This window comes from Anastrepha ludens, chromosome 2, assembly GCF_028408465.1.
Source record: "Anastrepha ludens isolate Willacy chromosome 2, idAnaLude1.1, whole genome shotgun sequence".
NCBI lineage: Eukaryota > Metazoa > Arthropoda > Insecta > Diptera > Tephritidae > Anastrepha > Anastrepha ludens.
Genome location: NC_071498.1, coordinates 69743896 through 69759407, shown reverse-complemented (window position 1 = coordinate 69759407; position 15512 = coordinate 69743896). Strand labels below are relative to the sequence as shown.

The following is a 15512-nucleotide window of genomic DNA, read 5'->3' as shown; positions in this document are numbered from 1 at the left end:
CGAATGTTTTGGGTACTTTGGAACACCTACTTTGCCACTGCCCTACTCTTTGCAGGACTCGACAAATGTGCCTAGGATCAAAATATTTCTCATCCTGTGCATGAAAAATTACATAAAATAATATCCACGACTCCAGATACATAGTACTGGCAACACAATGGACCATAGATGTCAAAGTGAGATCTTTTTACAGATCAGCCAACACTATTAAACCTACAATACAGTTCAAGTGACATCAGTTTTGAGTATTAATAGTTCGAAGCTAACAGAGAGGTAGCACAAAATATATTCCAGGAATCATTTTCAGCAAAGCGCTTCAAAATATTCTTTAAGAAATTTTCCAAATTTCTGAAATAAAATTATTTGGATTAAAGATACTGGAAAATGATCTTGGCATTACTTGCAAAATTCATATTTTCCAAACTGCTTTGTCAATGATAAACGTCATCATTAACTTTATCGCCTTCTTTTTCCACTAATTGCGAGCTAAATTAATACAGTGCCTCAAATAAGTGAACGTTCAGCTGATAACCGAAAAGGAAATGAAACAAGTTTAGTTTCACATAAAAAGTTTAAATTTTATTTTGTTAAAGTTTTATTTCAGAGAAAATCTTTTGTGTGAAATTCCGTGAATTTAACAAGTTTTGCTTAAGTCAATAGATTCTGGTCTGTCATTAAAAATTTTGTATTTTATTCAACCGTTTACTTTTTCATTTTCATTTGAATTTTACAAAAGGAATTGCACAAAAATTAAAATTTTTGCATTTAGTATAACAAATTAAGCAGAAAACTCGTCCTCACTAACTAAGATACAAAAAAGCAACTTCAATTAATATTTGCTAACAGGCAGCTTCTTTTCTGTTTATATTTTCTGCTTTCAAGAAAAGCCTTTCGCAAAGAAACAGAATACTTCACCTTTTTATTACGTGTTTTACGCGCTACATTCTTATTGGAGGAATTTTTTGCGAAATTTCCAAAGTGCAAGATTTTGGCGGCATTCCAAAATCTCAGGATGTATGAAAATCAGTTACGCGCAAAAGCTATAACAAAAGAAAACACCAAAAAATGGTAGGAAATTAAAATTTGCATGACCTACCTTAAATTTTTAATGAAAAACAGTTTTAGCTTTGCTACAATTCTTGCAAATACTGCAAGAATGCATCCATATCAAGTACCAAACTCGAAAATGCGAAGAGTAAAAAATAAATTATTATTATATTAATTAATTAAAATTATTTCAAATACAGGTATTGAGAAATTACTATGCAAGATGGCGCAAACTGGAGCGGAAAAATGTGCGTAACTTTGCAGTGACGTTATTGTATGTGAGGTGTGTGAGAGAACTAAGAAAGAGTACCCAACTAGCGATGTTTTAGAAACAAAAATTAAAAGTTAGGTTAAGTTAAGGGATACAAGGGTATTATCACTTAAAGAAGAAATGTGATCCTAAAACAGCTGCGTTTAGTGGTACCTCGATCTGCGCAACCTTCTCCATGAAGTTAATGAAACAATTTGAAAATGTATAGCTTAAACATTAAATTCAGTACAGACTTATACCTTAAAATTTATTTCAAATTTTTCAAAATAACCTTAGTAACTTAGTCAAACGTATGGTCGTGCCAGTCTATTATTGCGATAAACTCAGTACACCTCAGGGAGGACTGATTATATCGTCCCAACGGTGACATTCAATAGGAATTTTTCCACTCTCTTTCCATTACGGAGGGGAATAGAATAAGGGATTTTCACTAAATAACTTCGACTCTCCAGTTTATGCAGATGGATTGTAATGTTGGGGCATGGGAAATAATCTCATTAACTTCGAATTGAAATATCTGTGCATCTTCCTAATACTTGCAGTGTCTTCCAGACGGAAGTATTGGCAATAGGATAAGCTTGTAGGCTGCTAATCGCAGACTTCTCTTTTAAGGGCAATATTGCTATTCTTTCGGATTGCTAAGCTGTAATCTAGGTACTGGTTTCGAGCACAACAACCTCTATAGTGGTGGAACAAAGTAGGAATAGCCATACTACCTTGAGCGAAAACCGGGACAACGGAACATTGAAGTAAATGAAAATGCACACAAACGGGCAAGAGGGGGATATGTCATGAGCAACATTCTTGCATAATCGGTATTCACACCACTGGGTGCAATCAACAATGCAATCTCCTTCCAACCTCCAATACCTTCTAATCACGGATTGTAGATGGAAAGGTCAGAGGGCGTGCCCACCTACAACCACAAACAAACGTAAACGCCTGCATTGAAAAATACGAAAAGAAGGAATGACTGCAAACTCACGGCAGTGCTGACTGGGTTCTGGCCCATAGGAGAGTAAGCAGCCCAATATTTGTGGACAACCTTACAAGGTTTCTCAATCGCACAGACTAAATATAGACGTGAAGGAATAACCCACATAACTTGTTGGTAGCGAGGTTGTGGCAACAAAATGGTGCGGAAGCGCTAATTGGATTCTTGGAAAATCACCACTTGAACCAACCAACCAAACTTAATTACAAATATGAAAAGTTAATATGACCAGGAAAATAAATGTTAACTTCAATGAATCGAAACTTTTTCAGGTTTTGATATACTTCACCGATGCCGTAAAGTGTGAGAAACTTCCCACCCATCCACTTCACTACTTAACCTTCAATTTGAACGCAAAACTATATAAACAATTTCTGGCTAGAATATACAAGTTGTGGAAAAATTGCTGCTAACCTGAATACTCCGTGAAAATTTGTATTCCATTTGACAATAAATTAGTACCGATGCAGCTTTTCAGTTAGTACTTGTATAATGTGCGCACATTTTTGAGTCACTGCATATTTCTACAAGAAAAACTCATTTTGAATAGAAACATTACACTTGTTTAGTGTAGGAATAGAGGCAAATTATAATTATATCCACATATGCATAAACCTTATATATGTACTTATTAGGGATGTCAATCCCGGAGTTTGCGGGGTTTTGACTTTTTTTCGAAATGTCTCAAATGGGGACAGGAGAATCTACAATTTTTTTATAGTAAAATAATTAGAGAATAAATCTTCTTATCTTTCGGCATAAGAGAAGAAAACAAACGCAAGAATAAAACATTTTAAAGGATTTATTTCGGCCTTTTATTTTAACAAAACTAATATTAAATTAAATCTTAAACAACATAAAATAATATTTAATAGCTTGTATGTCCTCCGTTATTTATTGTAACTGACACTAGTCGTCGTGGCATCTAATTTATGAGTGACTGAAGGACACATTATCGATTCCAATGGGCTATTGAACTGGCGTCCGCTTTCGTAAACTTGATTGTTAAGAATGCTTCAGAAGTTCTCCATTGGACATTTATTATTTTTCGACACGAAGAACTTCTTTGTACGCTTAACCACAGTGTTGCAGCATTGTCCAGTTGAAGCGTCCAAGACTCTCCGTAGAATTCTTTGGCAAAATTTAATAAAACATCATCCAATACCTCTAAGTAATTTTCTGCACTCATCTTATGCGAATAATATAAATTGGGGGCTTCCCACTTGCTTTAAGCACCCTAGATCATAGAGCGCCACCGTGGAAGTTTCGGGAGTGACTCGCGAATATCTCCCAAATACAAAAAACATCAGGCCCATCAAGATACATTTTTTTATTGCTAAAAATGGTGGACTGCCTTTCATCATTCCAGAACTTCTGAATATAAGCGAATTCGATTCGAAGTGATTTGTGGTGTGATGTATGCTTTGGTTTAGCCAGTCCGTTTTAATAGTTTAAATTCAAATCTTCACTCAAAATTTTCTGTAATCTTTTCTTCGCAACACTGAGAGAGAAAGTTCACATCTAATTTCGTTAAGGCTAATGTTTTTATTGGCAGCCAACAGTCTTCTCTCTCTCTTCCACCTGTCGTCAATCTTAGCCTGTAGAGCAGTTTTTCCAACTTTTCCATATCCATCCCGATTTTTCAAAAAGTTGTGGATGGTATATGTATTTATTTCGACTTACTTTTAGCGCTATTTTGCGAAGTGAGACTCCCGATTCACTATAACTTGGAATACTAATGCGCTCCTCGGCACATGGTTGCGTTCCTCTTGGCATAGTGTCCTAAACAGTTATTTTCCCCGCATGAAAATTTTTGATTTGTTAATGGAAACAACTCAACTTACATTAAGAAGTCTTTTAAATTACGAAATGAGTATAAAAATATCACGCAATTGCAACAACAAAAAATAAAATCTTAACAAAGCACTTGTCCCTTTGAACTATTTCCTTCAAGAAATTCAAATGACAAGCAACGTTCCAACGCAACAGGACATGTAGCAAAAGACAAAAGATAAGTAATTTAAAACCATCGCTAGTTCGTGCATGCATTTGAGTATGTTTTGAAGCAACTCAAAGAAATATTATGCAGTTATTTAAGAAGAAAAATTAGGAAGCTGGTTTATCCCATATATGTACCTATTTCGCTTAGTGTACATTTGTTTACTTTTTCTTCTTTGCATCGAGCTTTTGCCGTCGTACCTTGAGTTACTAGGTTATTCAATAAGTTTTGCGATTCGATAAAAGAGGGCATTGCTACTAGTCTACATTTTTTTTTTTTGTTATGTCGGTACACTCCTCATCCACTCCACTCCATGTGAAGTTTGATTTCCATCTGTCAATTCATTCATTGTTTACAAGCCATTTAGTATCACGTTTCATCAAGTGATGCGTTCATAACAACTGTGGAATCGTATTTTGCAGCCCTTCCAGGTTCTCACTTCAGGGACGGAATTCATAAGTTGGAATCTCGTTCAAACAAGTGTATTGATGTTCAGGGATATGGTCTCCCTGAATAATAAAGTGCATTTAAAACAATAAAATTGTGTTTTTCTTATCGAACCGTAAATCTTATTGAACAACATAGTACGTACTTTATCAGATTTACATATATTAAGAGTTTTAAATGCGTAGATATTTAAATTTATTTTTTTTTGTTACTAATTTTCTCTTTATAAGCGAAAGAGTATATACAATATAAAACTCATTTATTTATTATTTATTTTATAGTAGGAGTGTTTTTCAAAAAATATTAGCTTGAGGAAAAAGAAATCCATTATTTTTGAGTAAAATTTTTGCGCAATTGGTTTAAAACTGTTTTATGGTCGATCTCAGCCTTCTGGGTATAACTACTAACATGCCGGTCAACTTCGATTATTTTTGTGATTTTATCGATATTTTCTTTAACATCAAAAATCCCTGAACGGAATGGGGGAAACGAAAATTGCACTTCATTAGCTGTCACCATCTACACCATAAACAAAATTTACAATTTCAGCGGCCTGACTTGCAAAGAAAAACTGTAAAATATACCAAATTTTCTTTTTGTTGACTTCCATTGTTCGCTCGCTGTAACTTACAACTGAATGGAACAAACAAAAAACAGCAAAATAATTTTTTTAGTTTGAAATGCCACCTTGACAATGAGCATAAACTTCAAATTGTTTGATCTATACTTTACGAGATATCGATCACTATAGCCATCTACCGAGAAAATATTAAATATTAACTACCCGACACTGCAATAAAGAGGTAACGAAACTCCCGGGATCATAAAAACCGACTTTGCATCCATGAATACGTGCATAGATACCTCCAGTGGGTTCACCCTGTAGAACAGGTAGCTGATGGATGCCCTCCTGTTTCAAGGCGTATTAGTTGTAATTTGATCGCATACCCACGTGCATATGTATGTATGCACATGTATGTATGTACCCATGTATGCACTTTTGCATTTGATCACATTGAATATATAAATTTAATTACTCACTCATTACGTTTACACAACTTTTAATGAAAGAAATAGAAAATTTAAATTTTTTTCAATGCATTGAGCACGCATACACACATACATATTATATAACATAATCTGGTATACCAGTGTCTATTGTAATAGACTACACACACGCAGACTAATTAGCTTTGCTCATATAAAAACAAAGTGAGATTTTACTGATCTCCTTAGTTCGATTTTAATCGTTAACACGTGTCGATATCGAGCCTCATAGTATCGCACTATTTACAGTTGACAAATTCATAACCAGAAAGGACTAAAAATTTATTAAAAAATTTTACAGTAATAATAAAGTCGATCGTGTAAACCAACGCAACGCAAAATGTATACTCGATACTCGCTTCTTGCAATAGTTATTTGCTGCTTTTGGCGAATTAGTTATGCGAACTTTCGTAAGTTGTTGAATGAATTTTAACATGGAGGCTAAAAAGTGGTATACCAAATACAAGTGTAATTAATTAAAAAACAATTCTAATCAACTCTGGCATATCACATTAAGACTGAAAAATTGCATTTAATGGTGCTTGAAGATCGTCCTTGAACATCGATCCAAAGAAGAAATCGACGAGAATTAAAAAGTCGTCCATTTTTAGTAGCAAACATACACTTATTAGTCAAAAATGATAGCAAATAAAAGGCTTTTTAAATGTTATAAAAAACCAGTTAAATATTTTTCAACGCATTTTTGTCGTTATGGAATACATATACATATGCAACTTCATTCAAAATACTGATTGGCACGACCCTGCACATCACCTTATCCTGTCAAACCGATTTTGCCGCAAATTTTCAACACCTTCGATCAGCAACAGCATGGAAAATATTGAATTTAAGAGCTTTAATTGTTTCTGATTTTTCGATAGAACATTGGTCTTTAACTGCACCACTTATACAAAGTTCGCGCAGTGTTCAACCACAGCTCTGTGGCACGATTGCTCGATTATCTAATTTAGTACACAAAAGATTGTTGGTCGACTTCAGTGGGACATAGTGCCATCTAATGAAAACCAAAGCTCACCGACATTCAATGCTTCAATATGCTGAAAAAAAAAATCGTTCATTTTGCCGCTATTGTTTTGGTCTTCTGGATCATGGACCCACAATCGGCAAGAGAAGCTCTGCTTTCGTTTGAGCGGGCCGAACACGAAGATATATAGGTTGAGTTGTCGATTAACATGTGTTCTCTTCCGTAACTTTCGCCAGTTTACGTATTTAAGTATGCTAGTCACTGTTGTTGCCTTTTTTGGGCGAAATTTCTTCTTTTTCACACTTCTCATGTAGTTTGTTAGTAGCTTGTCAACCAAATTTAACACATTTCGAGCTAAGATAAGCCATCCAGGTATTTTCATACATTTCCACAGCGTTGTAAATGATTAGCGACCCGATGATGGGAACTGTGCACTGACTGAAAAAGTTATACACAAGCTGATGGTCAATCTGCGAAAGTGTGAGTGTATCGAAAAAATGTGAATGTGTTGGAAATTGAAGAAGTAATTATCTGAAAATTTGCCCATGTAAAGCTCAAGTAAGTCTGGTAAATAAGCGACGCTTCTATTATCTTTGCATGTTCTTCTCGGTGTAATGATGCACTACCAACAAAGAAAATCAATTTGTGTTGCATATAGGTATAACATTCAGAGTGATTTCGGATCAAATTCAATAAATTTTTTAGCGATCAGCATTATCTTGAACCTTCCATTCCAAGAGTTCGGTTGCTGGAGCTGAAATTATTTTCTTCGTTTTGCATTCTCGAAATATTTATATGAAACTTCCACCAGTGGTAAAAACACGAGGTATAAATGTTTATTTATTGCCCCCGGCGATTAGGGTGTATTTGTTTCTTACTGTCCATATTAACTTAACTGAAGTCATAAAATTCGACCTAAACAGCACAAGAAAAAATACGTTGTTGAGACAAGCTAGCAATGTTGCAAGGTGAATGTAGTTAGAAGTAGTGCTAAATGCGTAAATGAAATACACCCAACTCTCTTTTTAAAAACTTAAAAACTTAAATTATGTAGATAATTTGTTTAACAAATAATAAGGCTCAATAAGAGACTTAAACAAAGACTTTGGTATCGCAAAATAAAAATCAAAACTTCTAAGAAGCCGATTAAGCTCTAAAGTCCTCTTCTAAAAGGGGGCAAAATTAAAGTAATTAGATCCGAGAACTTCAACATAAAATGGGTTATAATAGCGAAATACTCTATTAGCAACATTGAAACTTAGACATTGAAATCGAGTGGATCTAAACATTAAGCTTTGAACAAGTCATTAGATCGCAAGTGACGAAACGTACAAACTTGGGTTGTACTTTTTCAATTCTAAGAGAATGTGAGGAATACATCTGATTCCAGATGACGGAGGCATACACTAACTTCGAACGGACTAAAGCATTATATAAAATATAAGGGGACTCATGGACTTGTAAAACATTATCGGATAACACTTATTAGTATTAAGACATAGTTTGGTTTGCACAGCCCAGTAATTCAGCGCATTCAAATCTTCCTGTAAAAAAAATGTATCCGATAATGAGGAGACTCCGCGAAAAAGTTTCAAACCGTTTGCATAACGTAAATATTTAGAATACTTGAAACGTCGCCCAAGAATGCTACCTTGTGGTACTTCAGGTGTTGATACAAGTGTATGGGATTTAGTATTCCCAATTTCTGTTTCACAGGTATGAGGAGAGCCGAGTGGGTACCTTGATTTTCAAGTTTCCAGAGGAGAATTTTGTGCAAGACCCAGTCAAAAGCTTTCAAAAAATCGATGTAGATGGTGCTAACTTCATAATTAATAATATGTAATAATTTTTTTTACACGTAATTACCGTTCTTGGACGTATCTCAAACCAAAAACTGTTTTCTAAACAAAACATAATTCCTAAAAGGATGCCTTATTAAAGCAAACATAGCACAACGGATACACTGCCTTATTTCCAACATTACGTGTCTAATGCACTTTCAAGCAAAAGTCACGTCTCTGTGCTAGCGACGGACTGCGAAAGGGCATTCGATCGCGTGGGTATTCATGTGGTGTTGTCTCAACTTGAGGCTTGGAGAGTCGGTCCTAGGGTTTTCAAACTCGTTAAAAACTGTATGACTGGGCGCAAGCTTCCGGTTAGAATAAATAGCAACCTCTCCAATTGTCACCCACTCAACAATGGGATCCCTCAATTGTCCCCTTTGTCAGTTATACTATTTGTCAAAGCATTCGAACAATCTAATAAAATTATTTTGAAATATAAAAACATAGGTCTATCTGTCAATTGCAAAATATGAAATATTGCATATTTGTAAAAAACGTAACTGCCATCTAGCTGCCAGATTAAATATACTCAAGTATTTGTATCCAAACACTCTTTAATCCATACAATCACCTCAGTCACAGTCTAGCTGTGGACGGATGGACCGCCAATACTAATATTAAGCTACTTGATGCTCCATACCATACTGCTGTAGGCCGTAGTATAAACGCATTCCCAACATTCCGTGTAAAATTTGGTTTGGCAGAAGCTGTTCCCGTGGTTAAATATATATATAAATCAAATTTCAACACCGTTCCCCACGCACTCAATAAATCAACGACAAGTAGTTCGACCTTTCAACCACTCTTCGCAGAACAGGAAAGAAACTACAGGAGCAACAATTGGAATTTTTTATATACGGACGAATCAGAAACCAGCACTAACACCACGTTCGCTGTAGTTAACCAACCACTTGAACACTGCTCGGTTTTAACAGCGGAAGCAATGGTGATATACAAACCAGCGAATTTCGCACAGTGTATGGTCATAAAGGAAAATTCCTCATTTGTACGGATAGCATGTCGTCCATTAAAGCCATACAAAACATTTATAGTAGTAGCGAATTGGTTGAAAAAATAAGGGACTTTGTATTCGTAACATAAAAAAGATCAACATTGTATGGGTACCGGGCCAAAAAGGCATCCGAGGCAACGAGCGAGACGACAAAACAACCCGAATTATGCCAGCAAAAGCCCATTGTTTCCAGTTGATTCAGAAAATGATTTACATAGGCATATAAAAAAACATATTGACTCTATTAAACTGGCAGAATAGTATACATTTAGGCATTGGTACACAGCATTCAACGGCAGGCGCAAACCATGTTCTCTACCCAAGCAATATATTAAATATATATATATATAATTGGCTTGTTCACCGTTTTTGGATGTCTGGCCGAGCTCCTCCTCCTATTTGTGGTATGTCCACAAATGGAGGGACCTCCAGTTTAAGCCGACTCGGAACGGCAGAGGGGCGACCGCTATTGAAAAAAAATGTGTTCTTCATTTGGCCGTTTCAGCGAGATTCGACCTACGTGCTCTCTGAATTCCGAATGGTAGTCACGCACCAACCCATTCGGCTACGGCGGCCGCACAAGCAATACACCTCGATATTTATCAAACTAGTTCATCTAAGTCAGAATTGCATACACCAACACCTACTTACCCAACAACAATGCCTATTTGGTGGTAATAACCCATGAGCTGACCATATTTTAAACGATTGTCGCACCTTATAAAGTTTCAGGAAAAAACATTTCGGGTCGAGCAAACCTTCCGCTCTACTAGCTATTATTACTGCCACCAATATAACTGCTTTAAATACATTTTTAAAAGATTGTAACTAGCTACTATGATTTAATATGATTTGCTAATAACAACACAGACTCTTTTATCAAACTATCGAGTTTTAAGACCTGCAGCTAGTACTCGTTCTAGTATTAATTTTGGTATTATATTATATATGTATTAATTCTAATAAATAAATAAATAAGTTCAAATTATCACTCTATGAATTTTTTAAATAGTTGCGAAATATGTACATATAATTTTTACAAATACTATTAATTCTACATAGTTTGTAAGAAACCTTGTACTTCTGGATTTATTAAATGATTCTATTAACTATTGGTACTTTGTAAGATTACCAAAATCTTTAAAGTGGAATTCTCTCACGATTTATTGCACATAAAATCTGAACATGAAAACACCAATTTGGAAGTGAGTGTTTTTCATATGTTTACGGCTTTTTTGTCAAAAATTAGAAAAACAAAAACCAAAATTTAAAGAATAATAAATTGTTCCGGGACTTCTAACAGCTAATCTCTGAATTTTCTGCACTGAAAAGCTCTGAGATCCCGGAATCTTTGAAAACCGGGTTTGTCATAACTAATTTTGATACACTCTCTATTAACATTTTTTTCTCTACAACTTGCAGCCGATGATCCGAAGCCATGTAGATTTGGAGATGAGGATTGTTTATTAAAAGCTATCAACTTTTATTTACGTGATAAAAATCAAGGTGAGGACTCATCAATTTCAACCAACAGAAATATTAATTGTTCTTTAATCATATGTATGCATATACAGGAGACGCTGCGATAAATCTATTAAAAATTGATCCAATCGATGCTGGCACATTTACACTCAAACAGGGGGCTGATAATCCTGTGAACATTGATTTAACATTTAGCAACAACAAAATTTACGGCGTTGGTAGTGCCACTGCATACAAAGTTAGGTAAACCTTTCGGAGATATAAAAAATGTGTATAATTAATGTAAAACAAAATTATTTAACCGAAAATTTTCATTCTTCACACCTTACTTTTTCCTTTCGCAGGGGTTTCGGCAAAGATTTAGCCAAAAAGCACGAGTTACGTTTTAAAGTACCCAAAGCTGAGTTGATCGGTGACTATAAAATTCAAGGACGTGTTTTAATACTACCCATTAGTGGTTCGGGAAAAAATAACATCACAATGGGTAAGTGTAAATGAGTGCATTTGTATTTAATGTTTAAAATGATAATAACTCTTCCATTTCAGTGGATTCTGAGATAATACTTCAATGGGTGGGTGTGCCGGTGGAGAAGGATGGTGAAACTTATATGAAAACCGACAAGTTCAGAGCAATCGTTAAGCCCAAAAAAGTGATTTACGAATTTCAAAATCTTTTCAATGGCGACAAAGTATTAGGGGATAATATGAATTTATTTTTAAATGAAAACTGGAAGGAAATCTTCAATGAAGTTGAAGCCACATTTTCCATAGAATTATCTAAGCTGATGGGAAATATTGTCAGTCAAGTTTTTTCAAAAACGCCATACAATAAATTATTTGTAGAGTAAATTGAAGAATAATAAAATCGAGATATAGTAAATTGTACTAATTGTGGATTAATCAACAAAATTGTATTGTAAATCAACCAATACCTACATATACTACCAACGGTAAGTCAATTAATAAGTATACTATAAATATGTGAAAAATTGTTAAAATAAAATAGACTAGGTTTGTTTCTTGCTCTTCTTTTATTTATGTAGTGGACGATATCCTACGGTTGAAGGTAATGAATAGACTACAAAATATTGCTTCAAGATTTCAAACATCAAACCACTTACTAAAGTAGCCGGTATTGCCTAGACCTAGATTCAAGAAAGTTTTAAGCAAGTCTATGTTTGGCTGAATATGCTAGCGTGTGCATCGAAAATTTCCTTCCTATTTTTAAGAATTTCATCAATAATAGTCATAAGAGTGACAAAACAAATTTGTTTCCGTTTGCTCGTTTGGTCAAAGCAGTTAGTCTATTTTTCATTCCGTACACGTTAACAGCGGAAATGGATGAGCAAATTTATGTTATTAGTTTTATTAAGCGTGAAATTCTTGCTACAGTTCAAGTCGGTAAACGTGACTATCCATTAGCGTGATTTTTGTGTTTTAACTCGTCGTGTAAATCAAGCTGGCACTGTACCATGGGCGGCTCCGATGAACAATGCAAACATATTTTGTTGATGGATTGTCTTAAGAAACGTAAAGCAATTAACTCTGAATATCTATTATTGCAAACTTTTGGAACAGCTCAATGAAAATATTCTTGAGAAAAGACCTGGTTTAGGTGGCCCGGTGGCTCGGCGGCCCTAAAGACCATTGCGATACCTGTATTTGATTTCCTTCCCCTAACTTAGTTGCTTAAACAACTAAGATCTTTTTAAGCAGGTAACTAGCCCCTTCATTGAGATGTTGTACCAACTTAATTTTTTCTTCATCTTCACAACTCCTGCAGAAGTCATTGTGAGGTACACTCATTCTACTGGCTAGGATGCTAATAGTGCAGTGACCCGTTATAACACCTGTGAGGACGCTGGTAGTTGATCTGTTGAATTCAAGCAGACATTTCGTCCTTTTAAAATTCAGTTTTGGCACGAGCTCTTTGGAGCCCCTCAGTTAGTATTCAGAGACCACGATTAAGCTTCCACTTTTAGGCTCAAGTAAATCGCAGGGTTTAGAGGAACGCTGAAGGTCAAGCTCAGAGCCTTTCCTGCACACTCATCCGCTCAGGCCAGCGACTACTACACTTTCAAAACTTTTAGGCGATTCCTTCGTAGCAAGTGTTTGTCGTCGAATAAGAAATTCAGGAAACTCATTGCAGAGATGGTATACAATTTTCGGATGGTAATTGGAATACAAGAATTCAAAATCAAAAACTAATCTCATTTAAAAATTCATATAAATTTATTTTTGCTTTCAATACTTTTTAAACAACTTATACAAAGTTTTTTTTTTTGTTTTTGGCGTAAATATTTTCATCTAAATTATTGGCTTAGCGCCATCCAGCGGATATAGTATTTTTAGTGAACATGATTATTTTTATATATTATTAATTAGTAAGGATAGAAGAGTTAAACTACTGGAAAAAGAAGGCCAGAGGCAGAAAATAGTGCTCACCAGTTGGTAAAATATTTACGATTCTCGTTTCTAAAACGCAGCGAGTTTTGAATAGTTTACAAATTATTCCGAAGCGAAAACAAAACATTAACGTTCATACATTGCTGATTTAAATTCCGCGTGTAAGAGCTGAGAGGATCTGATTGACTTGGTGTGATGTAGTCTACGCCTAATTTACTGAAGTTCGTTTAACAGCAATATTTTATGCAACATGGAAGACATCTCAGTTTTGATAAATTTTCAAGAAGCATAGAATAAATTTAAGTAAATTCAAATGTGCTCACGACGTTTTCTATGCTTACAGGGTGGTCCATATTGTGGTTTATTTTCATGAATTCAAAAAAGTTACGAAAAATTAATTTATTTCGGCATATTATTGGTTTATTCGAAAAAGATTCCCACTTCATTCATGTGGCTGCTTTGGCTCGCTTCGCAGTAGTGCATCCTATTAATCCCGTTTTCTAAGGCCTTGATCACGGTTCCGGGCTCACGAATGACTTGCTCAATACTCACCTTAAGGGTCTGAATCGTTAACGGATTGTTTGCGTAGCATTTTCCCTTCACGCACTCCACAAAAAAGTCTATGGCGTCAAATCGCAGCTTTGAGGTAAACGATTACCAATTGGAGCGCGAAGGATCGATTGTAAAAGCGAGAGATAACCCAAAGCCTTGTCTTCAATTTCCGAACACAAAAATCGTTTATTATGCCTCTATATAGCTCAACGTTGAACAAAAAGCTCGTTTCCAGCAGCTTCTTCGAAGAAACATGTCACAATGCTGCCACCTCTCCAAAATTCACGCGAAACTTTCATCCTCTGAGGTTGCAAGGGTTTCTCGATGATCACGTGCAGCTTTTTCGATCCCCAGCTTTGTCAGAAAATAATATTATGACTTTTTCTCACTGCCCATATGGAAATAAGTTTGCAACGCCATATTTTCTTAACACTGGATTACTGTCAAGATTTCCATAAATATAGTTTTTGGAAATATGATGGTCGTTTGAAAAGTCCGAGCAAAAATAAAAACAACTTATTGGTTAGGGTAAACCTTTTTATATTTCGACATAGTCTCCCTCTTAGGCTTATACACTTCATCCAGCGCTGTTCTAGTTTGTTGAACCCTTTCAAATAATGGGATTTGTCTAAGTCTGAAAAATAGCCATTCGGTACAGCAATCACCTCCTTGTTTGAATGAAATTTTTTTCCCGTCAGCCACTTTTTTCAAATTGGGGAACAAATAGTAGTCCGAGAGATCCGACGCAACCAAGTCTGGAGAAAAGGGGGCATGTGAAATAAGTTGGAACCCTATTTCTATTACGTTCGCCACCCAAATCGCTGAAGCGTGCGCCGGTGCATTGTCGTGATGGAAAAGGAAAATCACGAGACTTCCTCGATTCCAAACTTTGTGTGTGAAACTTGGTCTGTGTTCTTCCAAGTGTTGCAACTAACCAAACATAACCTCGATACGCGCCTGTAGTCCCATTTCTCTGACTTTGCGCGGACTTTTCAATCGACCCTCGTATATAGAATCCAGCGACGCCTAACGGATCTAAATAGACCTACATATGTTAACTGAAAAAACGTCATAACTCAAAAGATCTAAAATTCGAGACAAAGACAGCATTTTCAATATATGTACTATGCCTTCCTAAATAAGAGAAAAGACAGATTTCCCTTTTCGTTCGCCTATCAGTTGGTTCTACGTTACCGGAACGACACAGTCCAGCTAAGGACTGTCACTTCAGCAGCTTTCTCAGAAACGTGTTGGAACTGTTTTATACTATTAAATCAACAACGCCACATTTTTATCTAATGAGATAATTTTAATAGATATCGCCGAGAATTTCTGCATATTTAAAAAAAAAATTAGAAATTAGCACTTTTTTGAAGTTTACTTTTTTTTTTTTAATAACTACGCATCGTAAAACGTAAAATATTTA

At 35.4% G+C, this 15512-nt stretch overlaps 1 protein-coding gene across 1 annotated transcript in view; it reads left to right on the top strand.

Moving 5' to 3' along the window:
- The first annotated feature begins 5985 nt into the window (after positions 1–5985).
- LOC128865702 (uncharacterized) overlaps positions 5986–15512 on the top strand; it is a 28655-nt gene continuing 19128 nt past the window's right edge. Inside the window, exons 1-6 of the mRNA XM_054106023.1 lie at positions 5986–6215; positions 11069–11152; positions 11221–11371; positions 11473–11612; positions 11675–11972; positions 12172–12194. Coding sequence (XP_053961998.1) covers positions 6146–6215; positions 11069–11152; positions 11221–11371; positions 11473–11612; positions 11675–11972; positions 12172–12194 — 766 coding nt within the window. The 5' untranslated portion in view covers positions 5986–6145. The remainder of the gene's footprint in view (positions 6216–11068; positions 11153–11220; positions 11372–11472; positions 11613–11674; positions 11973–12171; positions 12195–15512) is intronic.